Source organism: Melanotaenia boesemani, chromosome 9 (genome assembly GCF_017639745.1).
Source record: "Melanotaenia boesemani isolate fMelBoe1 chromosome 9, fMelBoe1.pri, whole genome shotgun sequence".
Classification (NCBI taxonomy): Eukaryota; Metazoa; Chordata; class Actinopteri; order Atheriniformes; family Melanotaeniidae; genus Melanotaenia; species Melanotaenia boesemani.
In genome coordinates, this window is record NC_055690.1 from 31,960,741 (window position 1) to 31,977,463 (window position 16,723).

Here is a 16,723-nt window from a genome sequence, read left to right on the forward strand (position 1 = left end):
GCTCCTCCTCTGCGCCTCTTTACGCAGACAGAGCGGGAATGTTTGGCGACAGAAAACCCCAGAAGGTCTGTTGCATAGCACACATAACACAGCAGCAGATCCGGGCACAGCCTGTCATGTGGCTATTCCTGTAATATTATTTTTAGACTTGTAGAGTACAGCAGTCTGTATTCTTCAGGGATTGAAGAGAGCAAAAATGAAAGGTTTAGTCTTTGCCCCTGGTAGCCTGTCAAGCAAAAGTCTTGAGCTTTTATTTCTTTATAACAAAACAGGCTTGAAATTCATCATTTGGTCTGAGCAGCTTTATCCTTTAACAGTCTGAGCCCTCCTTGAGAAGCTTTCTTCTCTCTCTCTCTCTCTCTCTCTCTCTTTTATCTCTTGTCTCCAGGAATAGTTTTCCAGACTTTTTGAAGGACTTTCCAAAGCTCTTTGGATGCTGGTTAACTATGTAGGGCATAAAGCTCTACTGGGGCACAAGCCCCCTACCACATATCCCCCGTCTCCCATACCCACACACACACACACACTGCTCTGTGTCACAGCCACATTCCTATAGAAATAACCTATAATGGTTATTAATGAGTGGTAAGAACATATTTAACAAACATGAACACTTTCAACATGGCAGCAAAGGCATAAATGCCATAACAAAGGACGGCAAGTCAGAACTCTCTTCATACACATTCCACAGTCATGGTTATTACCTGGTTTTCAGGGTGTTAGTTCAACTCATTCTGAACAGTTTGTTTAATTTTTGAGCATTAAAGTGTACTGCCTATTTTTCAGTTCCACAAAGTGGTCAATCACTTCAGCTTTAAGAAAGTCAGGAAGAGTTGTGTCTTGTTTGGATGGTTATCTGCTTTAATTCAGCTTTGGTTTGAAGTGACTCGGTCACTTGGTTTAGAAGCTATTGGATTTTTTTTCTCTCTTAAGAAATTATTAAAATCTCAATTAAAATTTTAAGCAATTCAAAAGATTTGGCACCCTGCATGAAAACCAAAAAATATGTGTTATGTGCTCAAGTCCAAATATCTGTTGAATATCCAACCTAAAACTGATTTCACCGCGGTCTTACCTCCCTCTTTCTCATCTCATTTGGTTTCATTTTAAAAATTAATCTAAAATTGACTGTTTTTGTGACACGTTGCGAGACCTCAAACTGCTCACCGCTCACCCGGGACATCGAAGAGCTGCGTGAGTTGTGCATGGTTCACCTGCTCGTGCACCGTGACGTGCAGAGACAGAATGAGCCCCTGAGCTGTATCAGTTATGTATATTTTTCCGTCTGAATTAATGTATGATAAATATTTATTGTCGAAAATTAATCGTAGCATTTATACTGGGTCACGTGCCCCAGTAAATAGGATCTGGCGACGCCGATGGTTAAGTAAAAGAATTTTTCAAGCCTGCATTACTTCCTCCAACAAGCTGAGAATCATTATGGTAACAGGTCAACAACATGTTTTGAAAAATATATATCACAACATAAATCTGACATATTTCAGAAAGTCTGGATTAGATCGCAACATTTCTACATCAGAAACCGAGACAATTTGGACAGACCATTGTAATAGTGCCAAATTTTGAGAATATCAACAAATTAAGTCGCTAATAAGTAAGAAATGCACTTTCAGCCAAATAGACTTACAATTTCCTACCATGGTGGCAGAATTTGTAAATCTTATTGCCCCCAAAAAGTTATCAAAAATATAGATTACTGGCCAAAACAGAAGATTCTATATTACTGTGGACTGTAAAGTGGGAAACAGGCATATCTAGTAGTTTCGATGAAAACCTTTGGTCAGAAATGTGTTTAAATACCTTTAAAATGACTAAAAACTCAAATTTACAACTTGTAAAATATAAAATTCTCGATAGAACCCACTATACAGGACAAAGGAAGTTCAAGATGGGTCTAGCACAATCAAACATCTGCTCATATTGCAGTAATAACATTATTTGCTCGCTTTGTGGTCTTACACACCTGTTCAGAAGTTGTGGCCTCAGGTATGTGAGGACCTTTCAACATGGTTTAAGGGAAATATTAAATATTAAGTGTAATATGCAAATGTAATTTGGGCTGGTTTGGGCATACTGCTGCAGGGGCAGGTCAGTGTGTGGCCTGGTGTCTGGTAGGTGCTCTGGGGCCCACAGTGTCTCCCAAGTGGGTGGGGGTTTGGGTAGGGAGGGGCAGGTTGAGGATGTGGGAGGGAATTGGCTGGGTGGGGGCATTGAACGGGTGAGGGTGTAGGGCAGGTGGCTGGGTAGGGTTGTTGGGCAAGAGGGTTGATAGGTGGGGTCAGTTGGGTGGGTGGAAGGACAGGTGGGGTTTTGGGCAGAAGGTCTTCCTACACCCCGGTTTCCTGGGGACTGCCCGAGGTGGGGAAGGGTTTGTTCTGCTGGCTTGAGGTCCAGGCTGGAATCACTGCTGGGGGCTCTGGCTGCAGCTTTCCTCTGCCTCCTTCTGTCTGGACGCATGGCCGTTCCTGCGGTGGGCTGACTCAGTTCTGTTCTCTGTGGTGGCTGCTGGTTGCCTGGGCTTTAGGGCCCTCTCCGTCTCCCTCTGATCCGTGGAGGGAACGAGGTTGCATTTGCATGATCACTCAGCACAACCCACCCCTAATATTTAGTAGTCTTTAGGTGATCAGGAGGCATCCTGATTTCGATCCTCCCAGCTTACGATGCAGAAAAGCAGCAGCTTTAATCTGAACTACACTCACATGCATGTTGCAACATACAAAATGTTTTTGTTGGAGGTAAAAGAAAAAGAGACGGTAAAGAGATGGACTCATGCAGTCTTCTATAAACAAGCAGGACCATGTTTGATTCAAAACCCTTTTTATTAAACATGACATTTCCATTTTCCATGAGAGGAGGAAGATGTGCACAACTGCTGCAAAGCAGTTTTAGAAGCATGCTGCTGCTAGTCTGGCTTCTCTGGGCAGTCGCCATGACAACTGTATTTGCATCTTAAATCACTTCCACACAGTGGAATAATAGTTAATGATTACTTAGTGCCTGCAAACTTTGAATACACTGTTTGCCCTACAGACTACATGAATTTATTAGAAAACAGTCCAGAAATACAAGCACGGTCTGAGCATCAAGTATGTCAAATTTTAGCAAACTTGAAGAATGAAAAGAGTCAAAACTTTGTCCCTGAGATGAACGGGGATAAAAACAATCTCCCTTTGAGGCTGAAGATGTGATGAGTGAGTATGGGAACCAGCTACTACAGCCTGTACCGACCCTACTGCAGGGCTGGAGCAGCAACTTCAGTCACTGGCAGTATGTGACAGAAACCACACAATGAAATCAATTCAAGGTTAAACATACACGTCTGTGACGTGCTGATTCATCAGCGCTGACAGGATGTTGCTGCACATCCCGACTGCTAACTTTAGTTTTGTTCTCATATGACAATCCATCAGAGCATCGTACCGCCGGACCATCCTCTGAGGTCTGTCCGAAAGGGGCTGGCAGCACTTTATTCTCTGATGAAGGAGGTGAGCAGGAAAGCAGACTGATACTTGGCAAACAGGATTCTACTTAGCTGAGACGTCGCCTTTTTTTTTTTTTTTTAAATCTGGAGTTTCCATATCCCCTGTGTGAGCAGCTGTCTCAGCTAACATGTGCAACATGTGCAAATCCAGCACTGATATGCGAGCTAACAGAGGTCTTTGTGGTCTGAACCCGGTGTGAGAGGAGTGCTGTATTCTGACTCCCAGTCCCGCTCAAAGACGGCCTTCAGCTGCGATTGGACGCTTGGCTCCGGGGACTCAGACGCCGTCTGGTTGACGACCAGCGCTGAGCCAGCTGTGCTCACAAAGTAGTCCCCTGACCAGTTCGATGTACCTGTAGACAGAAACAAACAGATCATATCCGCGTTTCAGCTGGAAGAACGATCAGTAATGAATTTATCTTGGTTTTACATCTCCTGGTTGATTTGTGTCTTGATGATTAAACATATTCATCTGAACAAAATGAGACATGTAAAGGGAATCTGAGCGTGTCCATGCGACATGTGCAGCCTTACCTATGTATGCAACCTTATCCGTCACCATGTACTTGTTGTGGTTAACTCTTGCAAAGGGAATCTCTTTCTGTCTGGGGTTGGCAGGCACCACAAACAACCTCTGCAAACAAAACATGACATCCTCATAGTCTTATATGCATTGCAATAACTCTCTCAGTGGGAGATCACATGACCTGATTTCATGCACAAACATGATTTTTTTCACAATTATTTTTTTCAACCATGAACGGATGCAGACATCCCCCTAAATGCCATTTATATACAACACATTGTGGTAAATCATGTGACCTTTTTTCCGTTTCAACCTCATATCGGAGTTGCAACGCTAAAAAAACACGTGCATGTTATTCCTGGTGGAAGAGCCACTCACCACCTGGATGTCCAGTTTGCTCTTGGGATCGTGAACCGATGCCAGAGACTTCAGGAACGGGAACATGACTGGCTGAGTGCTGGCCCAGCAGCTGATCAACAGCCGCACTTTGACCCGCTTCTCGTACGCCGCTCGTCTCAGCTGGGTGTCGATGTCGGCCCAGTACCTGCAGAGCGCCACAAGCAAAGTATGGAACCGAGCAGCAGAAGTTATCATCATTTTCTAGACCCACTGGATCAAATGAATAACTCTAAACATATTAGTAGAGTTTTTACTATAAAAAATGTTTTATCATGTAAATAAATTTCTAAATCTTACTCCTTACACGACTAAACTATCATTTTACCAACTAAAATAACAGATTCACATTTTTTATAATGAGCTCAGATTTGGATGCGTTGGAAACATTTGGAACCGGCCCCAAATGCCCATCCGGGCTATTAAATCCATCTGATTCAGAAGTGGTAACTCTGATCTGGAAATCATCCCAAAGCTCTGGTTTCAGGTTGGAAATCCAGTTTATTTTTATCTGAATTTTGCACCTAAAACACCACAGAGACATGCTAACGGGAGGACGTTGGCATGCTTGACTGGAACTGATAATCAGTTTATTTCTGTCACCACTTCTTACATGCAGGGCAGCCATGTTGAATTTTAGGTTTGGGGCTGGTGGGGTCTTTCTACCTTTTGTAATCTGAAATCTTGGAAATTTAATGCTGTATGTAACATCTCGACTAAACTGACTAATTTGATTAATGTTTTATTATTTCATATTATTTATAATATTCTATTTTGAAAACAGACCTGAAAAAAATCTGATTCCATATATTTTTGTACATCTCACTGTATGGGAAATAAACTTTCATATAATAATGATCTTTTTTGCAGGAGAGCCTGTTTGGTTTTTCCTGAGACACAGACTTTAAAAAAAGTTTACACTCACACATTCTTCATAGTCCATTTATTAATCAGTTAAAAGACTAAAGCAGCAGATCATGAATTTCCCTGCAAGGGATTAATAAAGTATTTCTGATTTCTGATCTGATTTCTGATCATGATGTCCACATCTTTTGTTTTCCTTTTCTGCTGCAGTCAAACCCAGACCTGATTACTTAAGTTCACCCCAGTGAAATCCTAATAGTTGCCCCTGACAGCTGCATCCCAGACATGCTCTTCTCCATCTCCTCAGCACCATTCAAAAGAATTAATTAGCAAATGCTTCTTTAAATGGAGAAATATCTGTAAGACTTCTGTCTAGAACAGAGCTGGAGAAGATCAGCCATGATTTTATTTCATCTTGTTAAGACTACTGTAACAGCCGTATGGAGCTTGGTTGTTTTCAGACAGACCAGAGCGCTGCTGCTAAGCTTTTAACCGACACCATGTAACTCCCATCATGGCCTCTCTGCACTGGCCACCGCTGCATCTTACATTTTAAAATCTTAGCTCATACCCGGTCAAGCCCCAGCATACACTGCTGATTTCTTAGAAAGCTACACCCTCATCTCTGAGCTTTTTTTCCTGGTGGTTTGAACGGAGCTACCTTTTAGGATGTGAAAACTCCATGGTTGGCAGGTAGTTCATGACAGCGATGTAGATGAAGCTCTGGGCGTCTTCCATCACGCTGAGGACGGACTGAAGGTCTGGAGTTCTGCCAGCTGCACAGAAGGATGGAGGGGAGCTCTGAGGATGAGACAGGGGACATGTGGTGAAAATTTCTACAACGTTGTAGTCAGAGGTGAGGATCTAAAGAGGACCAGTCTGGTTTCCTGTGATGAAGAGAAGAATCTCACCGACAGATAGACCCTGGACGGTGTGCCGTTGAGTGGCAGCTGCAGGGGCGTGTCCTTGTTGTACAGAGTGGAGAAGCTGGACGGCCATGGTGACGGGATCGATTGACTCTCCCCCAGGAACCAATATGCTTCAAAGATCTTACCGAGGTCTGCAGCCAAACAGCTGCAGTTGTAGACCACCGCGCCCAGCTCCTTCACCTGCAGACCAACACACTTCAGCGTCTATTTCCTTCTTTTAAGCAGAAACTAGCTTGATTTAAGAATGAATAGCTTCAAATGTTTGAAACATTGATGGTAAAAAATCCATCTTAACTTGAACAAAATGTGATATTTTAAATAGGGATGCATGATACTACACAGTACTTGTACTTGCTGATACCAAGTACTGATATGAGTACCAATAAATCCCATTACAGCTCACTGGTTAGGAGTGTGGACCTTTGTGTGTGTACCTGTGTGAGGGACCTCCAGTCCATGTTGGCGCTCCCGATATAAAGGTGCTTCTTATCTACAACCCAGAACTTGGTGTGAAGGACGCCCGATGTGAGAGCTCTCATGTTAACCGTCCTGATATCGGCTCCTGAAACAGAAAACACCACAAATCGTTTCTCCAGAACAAAACGTACAAAACATCACGTGGCTCCGATGATTGGTTAAAGATTATCAACGTGTCTTAGGAAAGCTGCTGTTAACCTGCTCTGCATGTTGCTAAAAGCTAAAGTTTTAGTTATTGAGCTAAACTCTCAAACAGCTGCAGTGACTTCATGCTTTAATGCTGCAGCACATACCGTAAAACTGAACGTGCAGTTGCAGATCCTGAAAAACGATTTTTAAACCAACTCTGTATTTAATTTTCTTCCCTTATATTTCATTATCACATCATGATGCCTTTTTCTTTCTGGTTAGTTTTAGTGGCCTTTTGGTTAAAGTTTTTAAGCTTAAATCAGCCACTAACTAGTCTGAGAACAGCAGAGTCTGATTGGTCCACACATCATGAACGCAGTCTGTGATTGGTGGACAGACTCAGAATGAAGGTTTAAAAACAAGACAAATCAATGCATTGCATTTGTTTTCATTTCATTAAACAGACTTCAGTTTAAATGCTAAGAATGTTGTGTTCGGGGTATGTCCTCCCGGGTTCAACCCCCGGCATCTGCTGCCCTAAAGGGGGCATGAGCCAGTGTTCTCTGAGGGCCGGTCCCAAGCCCGGATAAATGCAGAGGGTTGCGTCAGGAAGGGCATCCAGCGTAAAAACATGTGCCAAATGTACGTGCAAATGCATCCTACGACTTCCATACCGCGTCAGATGGAAACAGATGATTCGCTGCGGCGACTCCTGCGGGAAAAAAGCCAAAAGGAAAGAAGATGCACCAGTAGTGTGCATGTATGTCTGTATTTCAGGGTGTTGTGGCATTCTGGTTTGCCTTCTGTACCACCGTCTGAAGTCAGTCTAGCAACTAGTATTTGAAACACGAGTGAGACGAGTTCTTCTTTACAAGGTTTAATAAGAAATAAAAAAAGGAACAAAATCACACTTTCAAAGAACAATATCCCTTTCAACGTCTCTGGCTTCAATTCGACTAGTTAAGCCTTATCTACGGCATCACAGCATTATTTAATTAAAAGCCCAAACTCAAACCTGTTTTAAACTAAACGTTACTAAATTATGTATTTTATCAAATCGATTATTTTAAAACTGTAATAAAATGATCATCTAGTGTAAAATAATGGATTTGGCTCCTACACGGAGCATCACCTGTATTGGTAGTAATTTGCGGGTATTTATATTACCCTGTTGTGGCTGACTGACACCATCTTTTGGAACTTGAATATTTATTGTATGAATGATTATTAGGAATGTAGTTTTGTGACGGACCCCAGGAAGAAGAGCTGCAGCTTTTTGCTGACACTTATGGAAATCCCATTCTTCTAGTCTTATTTGCCTTTTTATCCTGGTTCTTGATCTGTGTGGTTTTTATGTTTTTTTCTTCTTAATTTATTGTACAGCCCTTTGGTCAGCTGTTATGTTGCTTTTAAAGTGCTTTAGAAATAAAATGGTAGGGTAAATGATAAATGAGCTGAAATCCAACTAAGAGAAAATACTTTTTAAAAAGAGATAATACTACAGATTATTTTGTGTTACAACCTCATAAAAACTCAAACTATTTTCAGTGTTTGTGAAGAGACCGGCAGAGAGTAAACACTGCAGAGTTTGTGGGTCTTAGTGATGCACTGGGAGCAAAAGAGTTAACTCACGTTGTAGGTAAAAGGTGACTAATGTCAAACAGGTTTGACATCAGAATGTTTTCAGGAAGCAGATTATAATCTGATGACAACTGTGTGTCAGATGTAGCTTGTGTGTTTATTTGCAAACAAAGTGGAGAAGTGAGATTCATTACGAGAGACTGATGCAGTCATAGGTGGACGTTAGCATCAGGTGAAGAGAGCAGAGAAGCTTTTCTGCCAGCAGACTGTAACCCAACACTAAGCTTTATTTTCTTTACATTTACCATTTTCAGCATAACATCTGTGATTTTATTTACACCTCTGCCCTCACCCCACCTGCTTAACATCAAGCTAAGATCGGCCCGAACATCAGACACTCTCTGCATCAGTCCGACACCTGCTGATCTAAAGGAAGGAAAAACACACCTGAGTCGTTGAGCAGTCGGAGGTCGTCTTGTGGTTGACGCTGCTGTGGTGTGTTCACTGCAATACGAACATGTAACTTCCCTGAGAGCTCAGCCAGCCTCGTCAGAACGGCCTCACCCTGGAAAAACATACCAAAACATCTGGAATGTTGCATCCTGAAGTTAAACAGCTAATCGTGCTTAGTTCAAGAGCAATTAGAAAATAATTCAACAGAACAGTAAAAGAAAATGTTCCCCACTCCATCATTTAGAACTTGCTGCTAGAACCATCAAGGCCCTTCTTCCAGGTTCAGCTCAGGGTTTTCAGTTTCACCTGGCTGCTTTACTTCCTACAGAGGTTTAGCCTAGCAAGGGTTAAACCAGATCAGCTAAAGATAACCTGGATACGTTGGACCTGCGACATCTTGCAGGCGTCTGGGTCTGCTGACCTGATACGCCGTTGGCTCATGAGTCTTGGTGTCATTGTTAGTGAGCGTCCAGTAGAAGGAGGCAATGTCGACGCTGCTGCGCGCCTCTTCCATCAGATTGATCCACGCCTGGAAGATGGAGGGGTTAACAGAGCTGGAGTTAAACTCCAGCCCTTCAGGGATGCTCTCCACCAACACGATCCTGACCAGAGAAAAGAGTCCAGAGACATGATCAGCTCACAGCAGATGTTATTTTACATGACAAACATGATCGATGCAGGTAATTAACATCAGATCATTACGGCTCTGAAATGTAAAGATGTTTTGCTTCCTTGTATTTGGGTTTTAGATGGAAAAAATAAGAGGACATTCAGATCATGAGCAGCTCGCAAACTTCAAACTTGTCCACAAAACAGCTTTTTGAGCCAGTTCTCTCACTGAAAGCATGAAATTGAGGCTGAGAAGTCAATGTTTGTATCTGTAATCTGAATAATGATCAGCTGAGAGCGAGTGCTGGCGTCTGAACTGTTAGACAGATGTTTGCTTACTTGCAGGGGTCTGAGCAGGACCTGGCCTTCTCCTCAAGGCGGCAGATGATCGGAGCAGGACCAGACGGGGAGGCCACCGGGGTCAGGAGGCTGTAGAGGGCCATGGCAGCCATGAGCATGCAGGCCATGGAGGCCAGAACGATCAAACACCTGGCGTACTGGCAGAAATGGGATGATTAAACCCAGAAATGGATCTACTCTGTCCTACAACTCCTGGAAAAACTATGGATTCTACACCCTCGGATGATGTTCATTCAGCCATTTATTTAACGGCAAAAAGCTCTTTTTATGTATATTTTATAAAGCTGGAGACATTCAGCTATCATTCAGCTGTCTTCTATTAATACAGGAGGCAGAATATGAGCTGGATTGAATTTGTGCTGCAGTCTTTCTTTCTAAAGCCCTTTTCACTACAAATTTTCAGGATTTAAACTGCTTATGTCTAAACTTTTAGGTTTAATGTCTATACAGTATATTTATCCTTAGGATGACAGTTTCACTTCCTCATTACACAAAATCGTTTCTTTTTGTGCCATAAAGAGCCAAATTTTAGAGAACGTGGCAAGTTTTACTTTACCATCTTATAAAACTTGAGCAACATTCAGCTTCTTTTCTGTTTCCTAAAACTAATAAATCAGACATTTATTATAAAATCAGTTTTACACACAACTCTGGAACTTACCACTTGTGCTTTCTTGCTGGATTCTTGCCTCCTCCACTCCACATCCACCAGCTAAACACACCAGAATAACACATCAACACAATAATGATGGGAGGGGATTCTTTCATGTCACATTACTTCCTCGTGTTATTCGTTAGATCCTGTGATTTCCTGTTGTTGCATAAATTCTTACTAAAGGTCCATGACTTCACAGAAATACAATGACCTCAGGAAACAAGACAAGAACAAAACTAACAAGAAGTAGATTTTAATGCGTGAGTTTAGTAGATTATTTCTCTCCTTTAATAATAGCAATCAGTGTAGTATAATACATGCCTGGAAAGCCTGATTACTCACCTTTACAACCAGGTAAAACTAGTAAGGATCGTGCTTCTGTGGAATGAGCAACACGGCTAATCCCCTGCAATATTCTCCTGTTGGTGTGTGTCGGGCACAGATGTATGACTGGTATGATCGATAGACGGACACATTGGAGCCAGGAGTGATCCCATATCTCCACAATCAAGAGTGGAGAGCAGGGATCGACCAGCAGTGAGTCCAGACCTCAAACTAACTGGGATCAGCTGGGGTGTGCCGTTTGTGCCAGAGTGACCAACACAACCAAAATAGTTGACATTTAACAACTCCTGTTGGATGAATGGGGACTCCATGTGACCAGCCTGGTGACCAGCATGAGGAGGATGTACCAAGCTGATGTGGCTGTTTATGGATCTTCTACACAACTGAGGTCCATGACGGTATAAAACAAATTAAGTGTAAAAATGAACAAAACGTCTAGTGTTTTTCTTCTTACTGTGGCAGAGGGTAATAATCCAATCCACCAAGAACCAGAGTGAACACCAACAGGAGAATATTGACGGGGATTTTGGCATATTTTAGGAGGGAACACTACCCACATGATGCTAATTCCACAGAAGCACCATCCTGTCAGGTTCTACCTGGCTGTAAAGGTGATTAATCAGGCTTTCCAGGTATTATTAAAGAGAAGAAATACTCTACCAAGTATCAATTTCCTTACTTTTTCTGCTAAGTTTATAATTCAGTATTAAAATTTCCTCCTGGTTTCCTGTGATGTCTTTTACGAATTTGCTCAAACAGGCTTTATGTGCTTTAGTATTTCGACCAGCAGCCATTTTTGCAAATATATAAGCAGAATAAAACAGTCGCAGAATAGTTGTGATTCTGATGCCTGGACCAAAGCGTACAGAGCAACACATCTACGTCCAGAAGAAGATCTGTAGGCAAGTCTGAAATGAAAGATTTAAACCCTGTTTGCGGGGTCTTAGTCTGTATTATAAACCTCCTGAAATGATTTACACACAGACATAAAACACACTCTGAGTTTCAGTCGGTGGTTTATCATTTAGTGCAAAAAAAGGTTCAAATAAAGACGTGTGTAAAGTGATGACCAGCGTCATGGCTGATTTATTTTCCAACAATGGAAGCAAACAAACACTATGAGGAAGTAAAATGTTTAATACAGATTATTATTACAGATACAGGAGTAAACTTGTAAACCTCTGGTATTTTTACTTGATAACCCAAAACAAACCAAACAAATTAGGTTTTGAAATTGTTCAAACCTGACTTGATTTACCTAGGAAATAATAATCATTATACTACTACTACTACTACTACTACTACTACTACTACTACTACTACTAATAGTAATAATAATAATGAAAAATAACTCTACCTGGTTATAAGTGACATCTGTTTTCATTTTCATCTCATTTAATGACCTCCGTCCTGTCGGATGTTTCTCTGAGAAGAAAACACAACGTTACATCAACTCTTCATGTTTGTGGACTGAACACTTCATGAATAAAGTTGCACCAAAAGAAAATCCAAAGATAAAAGAATATTTTCATTCAGTCTATTCAAAACGTCCAGATCTGCAGATCAGAAGAAACTCAAGAGTTCAACTTATAGCTGCGAACCTTTGAAACAACACTCATCTGAATCACAACCGTCTCTCTGCACACACATCCCTGCTTAACCTTTATAGACATGACAAAGAGAAGCTTCCAGGTGTTTTCATATAATATAAAGACAAAGAGATGCACAACACGTCTCCAGCACAAAGACATGCAGCTGCTGGTGAGCTGCATGCAGGACAGGAACTGACAACCACCACAACAACCCCACACCTAAAAACCAATCAGATCACAGGACTTCTGGTTGCATGTTGTTGGATTTCTTTCCTTAAAATAAGTGAGTTTGAGAAGTTATGGAGAGGAAGTATGGAGGCCTGAATGCTGACACCGGGACTTGTGGCCTAAAGCTGCAACACCTCTGAGCTGGAAGTCACGAGTGTTTATGTATCAAAGAATCATGTGACTGCTGCTGGGACATAATGAAAGTAATTTGGTTCAGGATCACACGGCAATGTTTGGAAGACGCGCACAACTCTGAAGTTTTTGCTTATTTAAAGAAGGAAAAAGAATTCTCCCAGTTAGACCTGCATATACATGACAACTCCATGTACTTTATTATTCTTCTTTTTACTAAAATGCAGAGAAAGACTAATGAATCCAAACATGTTTTTGTTCAATTGTGACATTTTTGGGCTTGAATCAAAAGGAGGATTGAGGGGAAGTCTCTGTAGGCCACCGTGTGTTCCCATTGAAGCGCTCCCATGAACACTGTGGAGTTGGTGAAGAAAAATGTTTGCAAAATGAGCAAAAAGTGCAGAAAATCATCACCAGTTGTATGAACATTTTTCAGACACCAACACTGATCATTATCTTGAATAGAAAATTCATATAAATCATAAAATCCCCAGCAATCAATCACTAGAGCAGCAAAAATTCATCCCAGTAATTTTAGATTCATTCATTAAAGAAAAAGAAAACAGTTCTGTATTTTTCATCATAGTGTGTCGTGTTTTAGTCATGACATCAAAGTAATTTGACTAAAATGTGTCTATAAATGCTAATAACCAATCACATGATCCCAGGAAGACAAATGCCTTTATTAAGTAAAAAACTAATTATATGAGGGCCAAAATAAATAACATTTTCTATCTCAACTACAGGATTGACACATAATGTCCAATGTAGATCATTCAGGCTACTAAAAATGTTTAAAGTTGGCATTAAATATAAAAACAATTTATCTCGAGTAAGGAGGATGCTAATACGTGGTTACTTTGTGAATAAAGGTGCCGCAATATCAATTTCTTACCTTGTTGGTGGCTTTGGGTTTTGGGAGCAGAGTCGCTGACTGAGCAAAACAACAAAAACAAGTCACTTCTAGTTAAGAAAAATGTTAACCCACCTGTTAAAATCCACACAGGTTAGTTCAAATCCTTCCTATTACTGCGTCTACGTCTGTTCTTCCCACAGAATAATATTTAGTTTAGTTTCAATGTAAAACAGAGGGGAAATAAAATAATAAAACCAAACAAACACTACGGTAGTGAGCTGCTGTAACGAACTGGCTTCAGAGTGGGAAATGGTCATGTGATCAGCAAAGGCAGCCAATCGGAGTTGAGCCACAGCACTGACGTAAACATAGGAAACTACAGTTATGTAGTTCTTGTGTTTTACCACCAGAGGGCGCTGATGATGACTGATACACATGGTAGTGCTCTGTCCACCTAATAAGCAACAAACGAGTTCAGACTACATTTGTCCCAGTGTGGAACAGACATCTGAGAGCTGGAGACTAGACTTTAACTTAGTCAGCCTTAGTCTCAGTCTCTACCGAGCAAACATTTCTAAAACAACAACAACAAAACAGTTTATTGTTGTTTTCCTCCATATACTCATCTTAGCATCACTGAATAAGGACAATTAGAATAAACACAGAGCAACATTTAACACCACTGTGAAGTTAGAGAACACATTTGTAGAGAAGAAACCACACAATTTTGTATTTATTAAAACAAACAAACCAGTGAAAAAGCCTAGACATCGTATCTTTGCACAGCTTGATCTGCCTACTAAATCCAGTTCACAAGTTCTTTTCTCATCAGCAAGTCATGGTATGAACTTTCTTAAAACCTCAAATCAATCTTTGTACAGATGTTGCATCAATGTGTCTGTGCATCTGCTGGATTTGTCTAACTAATTGGTTTAATGTGGTACTCATTTAATTCCCAGTACTTAAAAATGGCAAAAAAATATGACATATTATAAACTTTTAGGTTTAATGTTTACAAGTGCATTTAATGTTAAGGTGATAAGATCTTCTAGCATTGAAGGTAACTAGAGGTGAATGATTAAGGGTTATATTTCATCCCATTTTGCTTGAAATCATGTCTTAAAAGAAATAACATGGGATTGTTATCGGTGGTTAAAAATTCTCCAACATTATCAGGTGGGAACAGGAACAGGTCAGAGTTACAAGCAGGCCAATCCAGTACCAGTACTCCCTTCTTCCTCCACCATGCTGCTGTAATATGTGCAGAATGTAGATTTGCACTGACGTGTTGAAAAATGCATGGACTTCCAGGAGAAAGATGTGGTCCTGAAGCCAGCATAAGCTGCTGTAAAATCTCTGTGAACTTGTTTCTGCCATCACAGATGTGAAAATGAGCTTTACATAGAACCCTGATCAGAACCCATACCACCACAGATCCCTGATCCGAACCCATACCACCACAGAGCCCTGATCCGAACCCATACCACCACAGATCCCTGATCCGAACCCATACCACCACAGATCCCTGATCCGAACCCATACCACCACAGAGCCCTGATCCGAACCCATACCACCACAGATCCCTGATCCGAACCCATACCACCACAGAGCCCTGATCCGAACCCATACCACCACAGATCCCTGATCCGAACCCATGCCACCACAGAACCCTGATCCGAACCCATACCACCACAGAGCCCTGATCCGAACCCATACCACCACAGAGCCCTGATCCGAACCCATACCACCACAGAGCCCTGATCCGAACCCATACCACCACAGACTCTGATCTGACCCCATACTTTTACACAACCAGCCTCCTGGACTTGCTGCTTGCTGACAACAGTCTGGGTGCTGTTTTTGCTCTTTGCTTTATTTCTTCTGACAAAAACCTGGGATACTGGTTAATAATAATAATAATAATAATAATGGATTAGATTTATATAGCGCTTTTCAAGGCACCCAAAGCGCTTTACATTGTGTGAATCCATTATTCATCCACTCCTCACTCATACCTGGTGATGGTAAGCTACTTGTGTAGCCACAGCTGCCCTGGGGCAAGCTGATGGAAACGTGGCTGCCAGTCTGCGCCTACGGCCTCTCCGACCATCACCGAACATTCATCCACACATTCATACACCAGCAATCCCAACACTGGAGGCAAGGAGGGTTAAGTGTCTTGCCCAAGGACACAACGACAGATGACTGCGGGAGCGGGAATCGAACCGCCGACCTTCCGATCATTGGACGACCTGCTCTACCGCCTGAGCCACTGCCGCCCCAGTTAACCTGACCACAGTTCAGGTCTCCCCTGTGTGATGGTCCAGTCCAGATGCCTCAGAGTCCACAGGAGTTAGCGCCGCCTCTGGATCTCTGGATCAGGTTAACAGGTGGCTTCTTTTTTACTCAGTAAAGTTTGAAGTGAAATTTGTGAATGTGACTGTATTGTAGAGCTTGAGGTATCCCACAAAAATCCATGTAGTTCTGTCAGCTGTTGATGGATGACTGTTGATGATGCAGGTCCGTCTGAGGGATCAGAGATCACGATGTCCAAATAGACACCGTGATCTCCGTCTATCTCAAATACTTGCAACATTCTCCATTATACAATTAAATCCTTACAGATTACTTGAATGGTTTAAATATACAATATTCTGGAGAAATGTGCAATCCCTTTCAATCTTTCTTTGAAGATTTTTTAAGATTGATTGTCTTACTCATTGATTGGGCAATTACACATATTCTGCTTGTCTTTGTTCCTCAAAAAATTAACATTTTGTTGATGGATGATTTTGGACCCAATTTCTGATTACAATCACCAAGAGGACGTCACCTGTTTGGAATAACTTCTTTTTAAAACCTCATAATCTACCAGAGATTTTCCTCTTCCCAGTGTGTTGGAAGCCTGGGGTCCAACTAAAGATATAAACATGAAATGAAGCTGATGAGAAAAAAAAGTTTGGGTTTGAGTCTTTAGAAAAATGAAGAAATATAAGTCAACATATGAGTCAATGGATTTAGTTTTGATTTTCTTCTTAAACTTCACATACCGACCCATCTTTTTTCTGACTGTTATAGATAAACTACCC

At 41.5% G+C, this 16,723-nt stretch overlaps 1 protein-coding gene across 3 annotated transcripts; it reads right to left on the reverse strand.

The window, feature by feature from the left end:
• Positions 1-2,821: 2,821 nt before the first annotated feature.
• Positions 2,822-13,948, reverse strand: pld3 (phospholipase D family, member 3). Of its 3 annotated transcripts, none has more exons than XM_041995529.1 (12): positions 13,767-13,948; positions 12,184-12,251; positions 10,488-10,538; positions 9,806-9,963; positions 9,279-9,459; positions 8,852-8,969; positions 6,652-6,779; positions 6,200-6,397; positions 5,950-6,089; positions 4,407-4,572; positions 4,037-4,136; positions 2,822-3,855 (listed from the first exon to the last, which is right to left on the reverse strand). In XM_041995529.1, the coding sequence occupies exons 2-12, from the start codon at positions 12,214-12,216 to the stop codon at positions 3,668-3,670; spliced, it is 1,461 nt and encodes a 486-aa protein (XP_041851463.1). In that variant the 5' UTR covers positions 12,217-12,251; positions 13,767-13,948; the 3' UTR covers positions 2,822-3,667. The 3 variants fall into 3 exon arrangements, with proteins under 3 accessions (XP_041851463.1, XP_041851462.1, XP_041851461.1); XM_041995528.1 differs by having other exon boundaries at positions 13,674-13,948; XM_041995527.1 differs by lacking the exon at positions 13,767-13,948 and adding an exon at positions 12,428-12,782.
• Positions 13,949-16,723: the final 2,775 nt, after the last annotated feature.